Raw genomic sequence first — 13,928 nt, 5'->3', positions numbered from 1 at the left:
TCTCCCACCAGAAATTTTAGTGTAATCAGTGAATCAGGAAATGTAACTTCATTTGGTTTGGTAGGGGAATGAGTGATAGGGCAGTGCATGTTTGTTCGTATAGTGTGCTCAAGCTAATTTGCTGGTTATTTTTGTCGGGACTTTGGTGTCTTTTGGGGAGAGAAAAGTTTTTTGTTTGTTTTTATTTGGGAAACAAAAAGTGGAGTTGATTTAAACATACTTGCTTATTTCATCCAAGAAATTTGAGATTCAACCTCCAAATGTGCTTTCACATACCTATTGCATATTCCTTTTTTATTGAGATATAATTGACATATAGCATTATATTAGTTTCAGGTGTACAGTATGATTCAATATTTGTATACATTGTGAAATGATGGCTATAAGTCTAGTTAGCATCCATCACATACATAGTTGTAGGGTTTTTTTCTTGTGATGCGAACTTTTAAGGTCTATTCTGTTAGAAACTTTCAAATATGCAATATAGTATGACTTACCATAGTTACAATGCTATACATTACACTCCTAAGATTTATTTATTTTATAACTGGAAGCTTGTACCTTTGACCCTCTTCATACATTTCATTTACTGCCACTCCCACACCTCTGGCAACCATCAATCTGTTCTCTGTATCTATGAGCTTGTATTTTTTTTTTACATATAAATGAGATCATACAAATGTACTTTCTGTCTGACTGATTTCACTTAGCATAATGATCTTGAGGTCTATCCATGTTGTTACACATGGTAAGTCTTCATTCTTTTTATGGCTGAATAATATTCCATTATATATATATAACCCCATTTTTTTATCCATTTATTCATTGATAGACATTTAAGTTGTGTCCATATCTTGGCTATTACAAATAATGCTGCAGTGAACATGGAGGTGCATATATAGTTTTGAGTTAGTGTTTTCATTTTCTTTGCCTATGTACCCAGAAGTGAAATTGCTGGATCATATGGTAATTCTATTTTTAATTTTTAAAAAACATGTGAGGTGATATCTCCTTATGGTTTTCACTTGTATTTCCCTCTTGATAGTGATGTTGAGCATCTTTTCATGTATGTTAGCCCTTTGAATGTTTTCTTTGGAAAAATTTCTATTCATGTCTTGTGCCCATTTAAAAATCAGATTATTTGTTTGTTTTTTTTTTTGCTGGTGAGTTGGATGAATTCTTAATATATTTTGGATATTAACCCCTTATTAGATATATTATTGGCAAATATTTTCTCTCATTCAATGGGTTGCCTTTTAATTTTGTTGATGGTTTCCATTGCTGTGCAGCTTTTTAGTTTGATGTAGTCCCACTTGTTTATTTTTGCCTTTGATGTCAGATTTCAAAAAATTATCACCAAATCAATATCAAGGAGCTTACTACCTATTTTATTCTAGGAGTTTTATGGTTCCAAGTACATTCAAGTCTTTAAAACATTTTGAGTTAATATTTGTATATTATGTAGAATAGTCCAATTTCATTCTTTAGCATGTGGATAACCAGTTTTCCCAATACCATTAATTTAAGAGACTGTCCTTTCCCCATTTTATATTTTTGGCTCCTTTGTCATAAACTAATTGACCATATATGTGTGGGTTTATTTCTGCATCCAAATTATTTTTGTCATATTGTGTAATATGCTCTGTTTGGTTATTTATATTTTCAATCCAGTGGTATTAAAAATAGTCATGTAGGGTCACCTCAGTGGCCCAGTTGGTTAAGCATCTGGCTCTTGACTTGGGCTCAGGTCATGATCTCACAGTTCGTGGGTTTGAGCCCCATGTCAGGCTTTGTGCTGACAGTGTAGAGCCTACTTGGGATTCTCTCTCTCTCTCTCTCTCTCTCTCTCTCTCTCTCTGCCCCTGTCTCTCTGCCCCCCCTCCACTCGTGTGCTATCTCTCTCAAAATAAACAAACTTAACAAAAATAGTCACTTAGTTTTCATGTTCAGTGATGTCCGGGTCATGCTGGTGTTAGTATTGTAATGATTCTGATTACCATCATCTGAGCTCTTAGAAAATATGATTATAATATTGACAATAAGAAAAATTATATTAGCACTCTCTTGACACAAAGCACAACAGTTAATCCAAAGACTAAGTCAAAGATGGACTGTTAATGATTTCAATACCCTTAGGCTGCACACTTAAGTGGCATCACTCAAAATGAACCACAAATTAGGGGTGCCTAGGCGGCTCAGTCACTTAAGTGTCCGACTTCGGCCTAGGTCATGATTTCACAGTCTGTGAGTTCCAGCCCTGTGTCAGGCTCTGTGCTGACAGCTTAGAGCCTGGAACCTGCTTCGGATTCTGTGTCTCCCTCTCTCTCTGCCCCTCCACCACTCATGCTCTGTCTCTTTCTCTCAAAAAATGAATAAACGTTAAAAAAATGAACCACAAATTACAATTGTCAACATCTGCAGTCAGAGTTAAAAACAGCAACCATAGAAGGCAGATAATTTATGCTTACTCATTTGACCCCCAAACAACGTTGCTTTTAGTTCCTGTTTTTTTTTAACTTCCAAATGGATTTTGTTCTTTAACTTCAACCTTCCAAACCAGTTTTCATAACTCAGAAAATTTCGCATCTCAGTATTGGATTATTTGGTATTTGAGACTTCCCATATGACAACTTTGATGGTCGCAGGCAAATGTTCATGGTTGCTTTCCCTATATCACTCTGGGTCCAAATGGCAGTAGAATGGTGGCACTTGAACCTGGGATCAGAGGAAACCTTTTAATCCAACTAGTTTCCTTTGGTCAGCTGCCATAGGGCCTGTCTTAATCCCTTATACTCTGGGGCCTGTAGGTCTACTATGAAAGCTCCTCAAGCAGGAAGAATCCTCTCTTATTCATGGATGAGTCAGTGCTTTTTTTTTTTTTTTATTAAGGCCTCCAGCTGATTGGATGAGGCCTGCTCACATTAAAGAAAGCTATCAGCTTTACTTAGTCTACTGGTTTAAATGTTAATCTTATTCCAATTCACACTCACAGAAACACCCAGAATAATATTTGACCAAATATCTGAGCATGTTGTGGCCTAGTCAAGTTGGACACATAAAATTAACCAGCACACACACTAATAATAGTATTTGCTAATAGGAAGATACTAGGAGCCCCTCGCTATAAAATTTTTTTGGTAGGGTATACTTACCTGTATACATAGATTCTTCTTTTTTTTTTTTAATTAATTAATTAATTTTGAGAGAAACAGAGTGAGTGGGGGAGGGGCGGGGGGGTACAGAGGATCTGAAGTGGGCTCCGTACTGATAGCAGAGTGCCTGATGCGGGACTTAAACTCTCAAAGCATGAGATCATGACCTGAGCTGAAGTCGGACACTCAATTTACTGAGCCACCCAGGCATCCCTGATTATTCTAAATAAACCTAGAATCTATTTATGGCAGAATAGCCAGTTGGAGAAACTGGGTAATCATGTAAGCTGCATAATTAACAGTGCCATTCATGACTAGTTTACTCAAAACTCTCATCTGTTTTTTTCTGAAATCATTCTGAATGTAGGGGAAAAAGGAAAAGAAGGGAAACTTTTAGGAGTTGCAGCTGATGGATTCAAGCTCTTTCATGAAAAACAAAACAAAACAAAACAAAAAAACAAAAAAAAAACCCACCTTTTTTCTGTACCTGATGTTTGCCTATAAAGTTTGGCAAGGGTAAGACCTCTGTTTTAGGGAGTCTGATTTAACAAACTCTTGAGCCATAAAGGCTAAGACATTTGGGGTAATAAAAGGGAGGAGGTAAAACACCATTAATAGTTAAATGCCTGAAAAATTCACTACATCTTTGGAATTAAGTAAAAGAAGCTTGAGGGAAGATTACTGAAGACTAATCTTAACCAATGTAAAATGGAGACCCAGAGTAAATAAGTGAATAAATATTCTTTCATGGTGGTTACTAGTAGTACCTGTTAAAACTAGACAATAGAAGGTAAAGATGTAAGACCAGTTTTTTTTGGGGTTTCTAGAAATCCTACTCATGTTCTGAGGCTTCCTGGGCATATATTACATTCCTTTTCAAATAACCCATGTGGCATCATTGATTATCCAAAAGATTATAAAAGTAGCTGAGAATAAATCTGCAGTATTTGGCCAGAGAGGATGCCCTCTTCATCTGATTCACTGGCTTTCTGATTACAAATATAATGTCATCCTCATTCCAGAGGTATTGGAAACCTCAATCACAAGCACAAAGTAGACTGGAAAAGTGTTGCTCTTAGCTTGAACTGACTTGAAAAATGCTACGGGAACTAAAAGAGACTGGGGCAGTCTTCAGAGGAGTATATTAGGCCCTGACCATGCACAACTATAGCTGGGGGGTGGCTCCTCTACTTATCAGATCCTCCATTGTTTGAACTAGCAGAGAACAGTATTCTATACCAAATTAAAAAAAAAAAAAACTTGCCAATAAATTTTGGAGAAATCAGAGCTTGATAACATTATAAACCCAGATCGGTGGCTGGTATATACAATAAGGTGGAAGTTGAGTACCCATATAGGTCAGATGCTCAGGAATGAATACAGATGTCAGCTGAGAATGAATAAGAACTGATGAGGAAAATGTAGATATTAACATCAGTCAAAAATGGGTCAAAGTCAAGTTTGGCCATGCATTCTACAAAATAATTCTAGAGCCATCTTAATTTCCTATGGCTATATATTTGATTAAAAACTTACTTAAGAGGAGAAAGACTTTTTTCTTTCTGTCTGGTGGCAGCTATCAGCTCAAAGGTAAGCCAAGATGGGCGATTACAAGTACATCCAGGAGCTATGGAAGAAGAAGCAGTCCCATGTAATGTGCTTTCTTCTCGGGGTGTGTTGCTGGCACTATCACCAGCTCTCTGCTCTCCACAGCCCCCTTTCCAGCCCCCCTAGCTGATAAAGCCCTTAAAGCCCACAGACTGGGAGTACAAGGCCAAGCAAGGTTATGTCATACATCAGATTCGTGTGCGACATGGTGGCCATAAATGCCCAGTCCCCGAGAGTGCTACCTATGGCAAGCCTTTCCATCATGGTGTTAACCAGCTAAAATTTTTCCAAAACCTTCAATCTATTGCAGAGGAGTGAGCTAGATACTACTGTGGGGTTCTAAGAGTCTTGAATTCTTACTGGGTTGGCGAAGATTCCACATACAAATTCTTTGAGATTATCCTCATTGATCCATTCCAAAAAGCTATTAGAAGAAACCCCTACACCCAGGGGATCACCAAACCAGTCCACAGGCACAGGGAGATGGGAAGGCTGACATCTGCAGACCACGAGAGCAGTGGCCTTGGAAAGGGCACACTATGGGTGGTTCTCCCCATGCGGCATGGAGAAGATGCAATACTCTTCAGTTCTGCTGTTACCACTAATATAAATAATGCTTGTAAAATTCTTACCTAATAAACAATGTAGGACAGTGAAAAAATAAGAACTTAGTTAAATAATTTAGTTATTTAGTGAGTACTAATTTTTAATATTTAGAAAAAATATATAATGTAATGTAAGAGAAATTAAATGCCACATTTTCCAGATTTAGTTCTCATGTACAGGTACAATCCCAATACTCTCTATGATATACATGTTTGAATTTTGGATAAGCTATATCAGAAAGAAGTTGAAGAAATGGTTGCAAGCATTAAACGTATACTTCATGAAGGAAGATTACCTTCAATCAAACAAATCTATACTATAAATCTACTATAGGGTGTAAGGTTGAAAATTCCTAAGCAATAAAGCACTAGTAACAGCCCATTTTATATTTTATATGTTAGTTTAAATGTTAATTTATAAGTTAGTTTAATTCATATTTTATATGTTAGTTTTAATAGTTTGTATGTTAGTTTAATATTGTAATATATTCATAAAATATGAATGAAATGTTTAGTGTTTGGGAATAATGTTGGTAATGATATCCTCTACACATTTTCATTTGGTTAATAAAATTTCTAATATAATTTGAAATTATGAGTATAATATGAAATAACCTATAACTTTCCATTATAGGTAAAAGTGATTTGGGGGGACGATCTACCACTCCTTCAAAACACCGATTTGAACTCATTTTCTACATTTCTCTACCTCTGCTCATCATCACTGCTGCTGTTGTAATAAAGCAGAATAAAATAAGAGAGCTGTGCTACAGGGGGGAAACTGAAAGTGACAGGTATATTTTTGTTTACTCTTACTAAATTCAATGAGTCAAGAAAAAAGTATTCCTGTTTCATCAGGGATAATCTAAGACAGGAGGTAGAACAATATGAGGCGAGGCCCAGGGAAATATTTCAAATCCGTCTGATGTCCTCCTTTTTTTTTCTTGTTTCTTAGTTTTACTCCTTACCATAACCATTCATTTTACCACTAGTATCACTTTCAGAGGAGCTATAGCTGCCAAGAGTATTGTGGAGGTCTGTTCAGCCTCTTAGTCTACCAGTTCTGTCTATATAGTCTTATTGTCTTCGGGCTTCATGAGAATATGTAATACTGCATCTCAAGGAATTTTTTAGATACAGGTACTCAGACCAGTGGCAAATGACTTTATTAGAATGGCTCTCTCAGCTGAAAATAGTATTTATGAATCTGCTTCCATAATATTTATTTTCCTAAGTATTGATGCTGCTAATTTATAAAAACATTTCTTAACCAGAAATTACATGTGCAGTTTATAACACAGGTTAGGACACAGAAGGCAGCGTCATGAAATGGGAAAAAATTACATTTTAGCCTCAGAAAACCTATTTTTAATGCCTAAATCTTGCATGCAGAAACTATGGCACCTTGAGCAAGTGATTTAATCTCTATGTTCTTAAAATTATTCTCTATAAGAAGGACAGATTCCATATGTTTTTACTCCTATGTGGATCTTGAGAAACTTAACCAGACCATGGGGGAGGGGAAGAAAAAAAATGGTTAGAGAGGGAGGGAACCAAAACATAAGAGACTCCTAAAAACTGAGAACAAACTGAGGGTTTATGGGGGGTGGGAAGGAGGGGTGAGTGGGTGATGGGTATTGAGGACACCTGTAGGGATGAGCACTGGGTGTTGTATGGAAACCAATCTGACAATAAATTTCATAATAAAAAATATTATTCTCTATAACTCTATACAATGAGAGATAATAAGCTCCCTTATTATTTTCGAAAGTATAATAAACTTTTGGGTATTCAAAACTAATAAGTGAAATCACCACATTATCTGTAATCTGTTACACAAATATTTAGTCATAATTATTAAGCCCCTTATTCATAATTTACTATGTTTTCCCACAGAGCGATTTACCTCTAGTTTTAACTTCCAGGAATTGGTAGAAAGAGAAGACATGAGTATATGTTATGAAAAGAAGAAAAAAATAGGAATATATGGAAAAATTAACTGAAATTTTTGACTGCTACTTTAAGGCTTTAGCTTAATTTTACCAGAGGAGTTAGGGGTATCATAGAAGCAAAGGGCCTGTCTGTACGTATGTGGGCTTATAAATAATTCAATAAATGTAAAAGTAAGATGAGAGGAGTTAATCAACAAAGCAAGGTGGCTGATGGCATTTGTTCTAATATTAGGCATCTATCTATAGATGAATGCATAAAGAAGATGTGGTAGATATACACAATGGAATATTACTCAGCTATAAAAAATAATGAACTCTTGCCATTTATAACAACATGGATGGAACTAGAGTGTATTATGCTAAGTGAAATCAGTCGGAGAAAGACAAATATGATTTCACTCATATGCAGAATTTAAGAAATGAAACAAAGGAACAAACAAGCAAAAAAAAAAGACAAACTAAAAGCAGACTCATACATACAGAGAACAAACTGGTCGCCAGATAGGAGGTGGGTTGAGGGAATGGATGAAATAGGTGAAGGGGATTAAGACTACACTTATCTCGATGGACACTGAGTAAAATGATTGTTGAATCATTATACCATACACCTGAAGGTAATATAACACTCAGAGTATGTTAATGTAATTCAAGAAAGACAAAAAAGAATTGTACCTGTTTTATTTTGTTGGAAAGAGACATTTAATGAGTCACTCTGTTTCTTTGAAAAATAGTCACTTAGTTGTTCAAGATTTAAAAATTTTCCCACTTAAAATAAACTTTGTCAATTTTATAGATCTGTGTCAGAAGAAAGCAGCAGTAACAGCAAATTATCCCCCAGTGAAAGGTGAATATAGAACAACGCGATTAACCATTGTGCATTGTATGTTTTGATCATTGTTTAGGAGCACTTCAAAATTATTAATTTGAAACCAAAATATTTGTTCATAAGATTCTTTATGTTTCTCACTGTTAGTTAGCATTTATAATATGAAAAAAACAAAGCTTGCTTTCATGATATCTCAACCTCTCTTTACCAACCTACCCTAAAGGAGTGATTTTTGTGTACACTCACAAGCATCAGTAAGCACATAATTTGTGCGATTTTTTTTTTGAGCATTGGTACAGAGCACTTATATCTTAATGACATTTTACTGCCACATGTAAAGAACACTGATATTATAAGGGATATCATATGTGCTTGTAGTTACACTATTATCTTAGAAAAAAATAACTGCTAGTAAGATAAAGACTTGACATTTTCATTCATTTTACTGTCTTAATTCATCTGGGAAAGTAAATTTAGAGATGAGACTATGGAGTAATCAAACAGAATATATTCCTCATTTGTTATTGGTATATAAAAATTTCCCATACCATATGATGGGTAGAATATAAAAGGAGACAATATTTTATATAGCATCCCAGATTATTTTTCAAATTCTGTCTTCATCCTTGCAGGACAAAGTTGCATGCTATGATATTTGTGTAACAAATATTGAGATACATGTCTGAATTGAGGGAATTCCTAATTTTAAAAGAAACTCTATTAAATATGGACAGTCACCTTCCTAATCCTATTGTCAAGACTGACTGTTTTAGGTTCTACAAAAATTAGGCATATCATTGCTTTCTAGGTAAGACTATACTTTAATCCTTTTAATCACAATGAAATGCGTATTACAGGACAGAGAACAATCAAATGTGGTTTATTTCATGATAGTCTCTATCAAAAAGAGAAAAAGAAGAAATAATTGCACTCAAAGACTGGATGGAAACAAATAATTAAGGAAAGAGCAGAAATAAATGAAAAGGAAAATAAACAAAAAAATAACAAAAATGAGCAAAGAGGCAGATTCTTAAAAATAGTAATGCATATAATTAACTGAAACTACACTGTGTATAAACCTTCTTTCAAGTAACATCTTCTTCATTAAAATATACGTGTAATGTAAGTTTATGTGTAGAAGGATATGAAAATGACCATATGCTTAACTCATTGGAATGTGTATAATACATCCTTTACCGAACATTTTCTTTCATTAAGACAAGTGTTTGTAAATGTATCTGTTGAAGCATATGAAAATAGAAAAAATTAGTCAGTGGCTCAAAATAAAAAGAGAAAGGTTATAAAATACCAATGTCAGGTAATAAAATTGCATGTTTTTAAAATCTTTTGGACATTAGAAAAAAAGATAATAGTGATAACTTAAAATCAATAAATTTAAATTTTCAGATGAAATATATGTGTTTTCCAAAAACATATCTTTCCCAAAATAGAATAGAGAAAAAAATGCAAATATGAATAAGTCTTTCCCATTAAATATCTGGAAACTGTCACTTAAAACTTTCTCACAAAGTTGATACTTGGGCATATTGTTTTCATGGCATGCATCAGGAACAAAAGAGCCAAGATAAATTAAGCCAGCACTTCCTTAATCACATTATCTTATATTGCATTGGCCAAACAAGTCACAATACCAAATCCAATGAGGGGATGTGTGTGATATACTCCACCCACTCTAATAGGAGATACTAAAAGGCCACATGGCAAAGAGCATGGATGAATAGACATATACCAGAAAAAGAATGAAGACATGGGAAAGTAATTCAAACCATTATATCTTTAAAATATTTAAAAAAGAAGTAATACCTGTCTTACACTAGTCATCTGGAGAATATAAAAAGAAGTGTATCCCAAGTTTCTCCATGTGGCCAGACTAACTTTAATACCAAAACTTGACAAAAGCTCTACTAGAAAGGAAAATTATAAATCAATTTCTGATTAAAGATGCAGCAATTTTAAATAAAACATTTCCAAGTAAATCTAGTTAGCATTGTAAAAGATAAATAGCCATGGAGGGGAAGGGTGAACTAATAATGATAAGTTCATTTAAAATTAGAAAGCCAATATAATATAATTTACCATATTGATAGAAGAGAACAATTATGTGATCATTTCTATAGGTGAAGAAAAAAATAGCCTTTCACTATAAAAATGCCCACTTAACCAGTGATAGAAGGAGGCTATTGCAATTTGGTAAAGGAAATTTGAAACAAGAAAATATACAGTAAACATTCCAGTTAATGCTGAAATTGTGAATGTTTACCCCTGAGATCAGGAACATATTTCACAATTGTATTCTTTTTCAACATTGTATGGGTGATCCTAGCCAGGAAAATAAGGTAAGAAAAAAAAGTAGAAAGATTGGAAATAAAGAATGAATAATGTCATTGTTTGTAGATAATATGACTGTGTACATAGAAAAGTCTAAGACATTACAAACAAATTAGAATTAATAAATGAATTTAAGGTGCCTGGATACAAGGCCAATATATAATCAGTTTTTTTTAATGTTTATTTATTTATTTATTTATTTGAGAGAGAGAGAGACAGAGAGACAGAGAGCCCACAAGTAGGGGAGGGCAGAGAGAGAAACACAGAATGTGAAGCAAGCTCCAGGCTCTGAGCTGTCAGCACAGGGCCCAATGCAGGGCTTGACCTCACAAAGCCTGAGATCATGACCTGAACTGAAGTGGGCCGCTAAACCGACGGAGCCACCCAGGCACCCCAAGATTTTATTTTTAAGTAATTTCTATACCCAATGTGTAAGGGGGGACAGAGGATCTGAAGTGAGCTCCATGCTGACAGGCTGATAGCTGCAAGCCCGATGTGGGGCTCGAACCAACGAACAGTGAGATCATGACCTGAGTCAAAGTCGTATGTTCAACTTGACTGAGCCATCCAGGCACCCCAATATAAAATCAATTTTAACTTTATACATACACAAGCAACAAACAATGAGAAAATTAAAATTGAAAAATGCAACTATATATACTTTGTGTATGTGTGTGTGTGAGAGAGAGAGACAGACAGAGACAGAGACAGAGAGACATACATGGGAATGTATTCAGTGAGAATATGAAAGAGATTTATACTTGAAATACAAAATATTGCTGAGAATTTTAAGAAGACCTAAATCAATTGAGGAACATGGTGTGTTCAATATTTTAAGATATAATTTTTTTCCCAAATTGATCTATAGATTTAATGCAATCCTAAAATAAAAATCTTGACATTATTTTTGATGGAAAATTACAAAATGATTGTAAAATTTTTGTGCAAATAGAAATATAATAACATAATGTTGAAGATGAAAGAAAAAGAAACTTTCACTGCTTAATATCAACACTTTCTATTCAGTGATCCATTAATTCTTGTTATGTGTGTGAGGTAGTGATAAAAGTTTATTTTTCCCATATAGATATATAATTGATCCACCATTGTTCAAAAGAACATTCTTCTCTCCACCACTTAGCAGTGGCGCCTTAAGAGTGGAATCTCTATTTTTTTTTGTTGGTTCCAAAAACAGACCCACAATATACACATGTCTTATTTACTCTTCTTTTTAATTTTTTAAAAACATTTATTCCTTTTTTTTAGAGACAGAGAGAGACAGTGTGAGCAGGGGAAGGACAGAGAAAGAGGGAGACAGAGCATCCAAAGCAGGTGCCAGGCTCTGAGCTGTCAACACAGAGCCCAATGTAGGGCTTGAACTCACAAACTGTGAGATCATGACCTGAGCCAAAGTCAGATGCTTAACCCACTTGAGCCATCCAGGCACCCCATGTCTTATTTACTCTTAAGTATAGTTGGCTATATTTATATTAGAAAAATATATGTTAAGTCAAAACCTGTCACAAGAAACACAGGTCATACATTATTTACACTATATGATGATAAAAAGGATTAATTCACCAGAAATATATATATATATGTATGTATATACATATATGTACGTATACATATAATATATGTATATATATGTGTGTATATATATATGTACCCAACATCAGAGCATCTAAATATATAAAGCAAATGTTGATAGATATGAACAGAGAAAGCCATAGACAGCTATACAGTAAAAGTAGGAGACTGCAGTATCTCACTTTCAATAATAGAACATCCACACAGCAAATCAACTTAAAAAGAACACCCTTGAGCAACCCTATAGACCAATGGGACCTAATAGACATATATGGAACAGTCTACCCAACAGTAGCAGAATATAAATTCTTAAATGTACATGGAATATTCTTTAGTATAGATGAAGTATTAGTTGACAAAAGAAATCCTAACAAATTAAGAAAATCTATGTCATACCAGGTATCTTTTCTGACCACAATGGAATGAAACTAGAGATCAGTAGCAGAAGGAAAACCGGAATATTTACAAAAATGTAGAAATTAAACAGTACATTCTTGAACAACCAATGAAGAAGAAATAAGAAGGAAATTAGAAAACTTTCTTTTGGAGTATTTTTTAAGAAAATATCTTGAGACAAATGAAAATGAAGACACAGCATACCAAAACACAGCTTAGGGAAGCCTGGGTGGCTCAGTTGACTGGTTAAGTGTCAGACTTCAGCTCAGGTCATGATCTCACAGTTCATGGGTTCTAGCTCCACATCCAGCTCTGTGCTGACAGTTCAGAGCATAGAGCCTGCTTCTGATTCTGTGTCTCCCTCTGTCTCTCTGCCCCTCCCCCACTCAGGCGCGCGCGCGCGCGCGCGCGTGCGCGCGCGCACGCGCACACTCTCTCTCTCTCAAAACTAAATAAACATTAAAAACGATTTTAAAAAGTAGTGCTTAGAGGGAAGTTTATATCAATAAAGGCCTACATTTTTTAAAAAGTAGAAAGATCTCAAATAACAACCTAATTTTACACATCGAGAAATGAGAACAAGAAGAACAAACTAAAGCTCAAAGTTAGAAGAAGGAAGGAAATAATAGAGATTAGAGCAGATAATAACAAAATAAAGAATAGAAAAGCAGTTGGGGTGCCTGGGTGACTCAGTCAGTTAAGTGTCCGACTTTGGCTCAGGTCATGATCTTGCAGTTTGTGAGTTTGAGCCCTGGGCTCTGTGCTCAACAGCTCCGAGCCTGGAGCCTGCTTCAGATTCTGTGTCTCCCTGTCTCTCTGCTCCTCCTGCATTCACTTTCTCTCTCTCTCTCTCTCTCTTTTAAGAATAAACAAATATTTAAAAAAAATTTTTTAAAGAATAGAAAAGCAATGGAAAAAGTCAACAAAAGCACTGTTTTTTAAATGAAAATTAATTAAACTTTAGCTAGACTAACACAAAAAGAGAGAAGACTAATATGAATAAAACCAGAAATGAGAGAGCAGACATTACAACTGGTGCTACAAAAATAAAAAGAATCACAAAAAATTATTATGAACAATTACATACCAATAAACTGGAAAACCTGAAAGAAGTGAATAAATTTCTAAAAACACACAGCTTACCAAGGTTAAATTATGAAGAAATAGAAAGTGAACAGATCAATAACTAGTAAGAAGTTTGAACCAGTAATCAAAAACCTCCCAGCAAATAAAGTCCAGGATAGACTGGCTTTACTGGTGAATTCTACCAAACATTTAAGGAATAATTAATGCCAATCTTCCTCAAACTCTTCCAAGATATTGAAGAAGAGGGAACACTTTCAATCTCATTTTATGAGGCCAGCATTACCCTGACACCAAAACCATACAAGGACACCACAAGAAAAGAAAACCATAGGCTAATATCTGTGACTGGTATAGATGCAAAAGT

General features: G+C 34.8%; 1 protein-coding gene across 7 annotated transcripts in view; it reads left to right on the top strand.

The window, feature by feature from the left end:
* LOC125164624 (disintegrin and metalloproteinase domain-containing protein 5-like) overlaps positions 1-13,928 on the top strand; it is a 132,100-nt gene that overhangs the window by 114,344 nt on the left and 3,828 nt on the right. For 6 of the 7 annotated variants that reach the window (XM_047857455.1, XM_047857459.1, XM_047857454.1 and 3 more), the window contains 2 exons: positions 6,000-6,159; positions 8,111-8,161. In XM_047857455.1, coding sequence (XP_047713411.1) covers positions 6,000-6,159; positions 8,111-8,161 — 211 coding nt within the window. The remainder of the gene's footprint in view (positions 1-5,999; positions 6,160-8,110; positions 8,162-13,928) is intronic. The other variant, XM_047857456.1, reaches the window with a different exon arrangement.

Source organism: Prionailurus viverrinus, chromosome B1 (genome assembly GCF_022837055.1).
Source record: "Prionailurus viverrinus isolate Anna chromosome B1, UM_Priviv_1.0, whole genome shotgun sequence".
NCBI lineage: Eukaryota > Metazoa > Chordata > Mammalia > Carnivora > Felidae > Prionailurus > Prionailurus viverrinus.
This window is presented reverse-complemented; position numbering and strand designations above follow the sequence as displayed.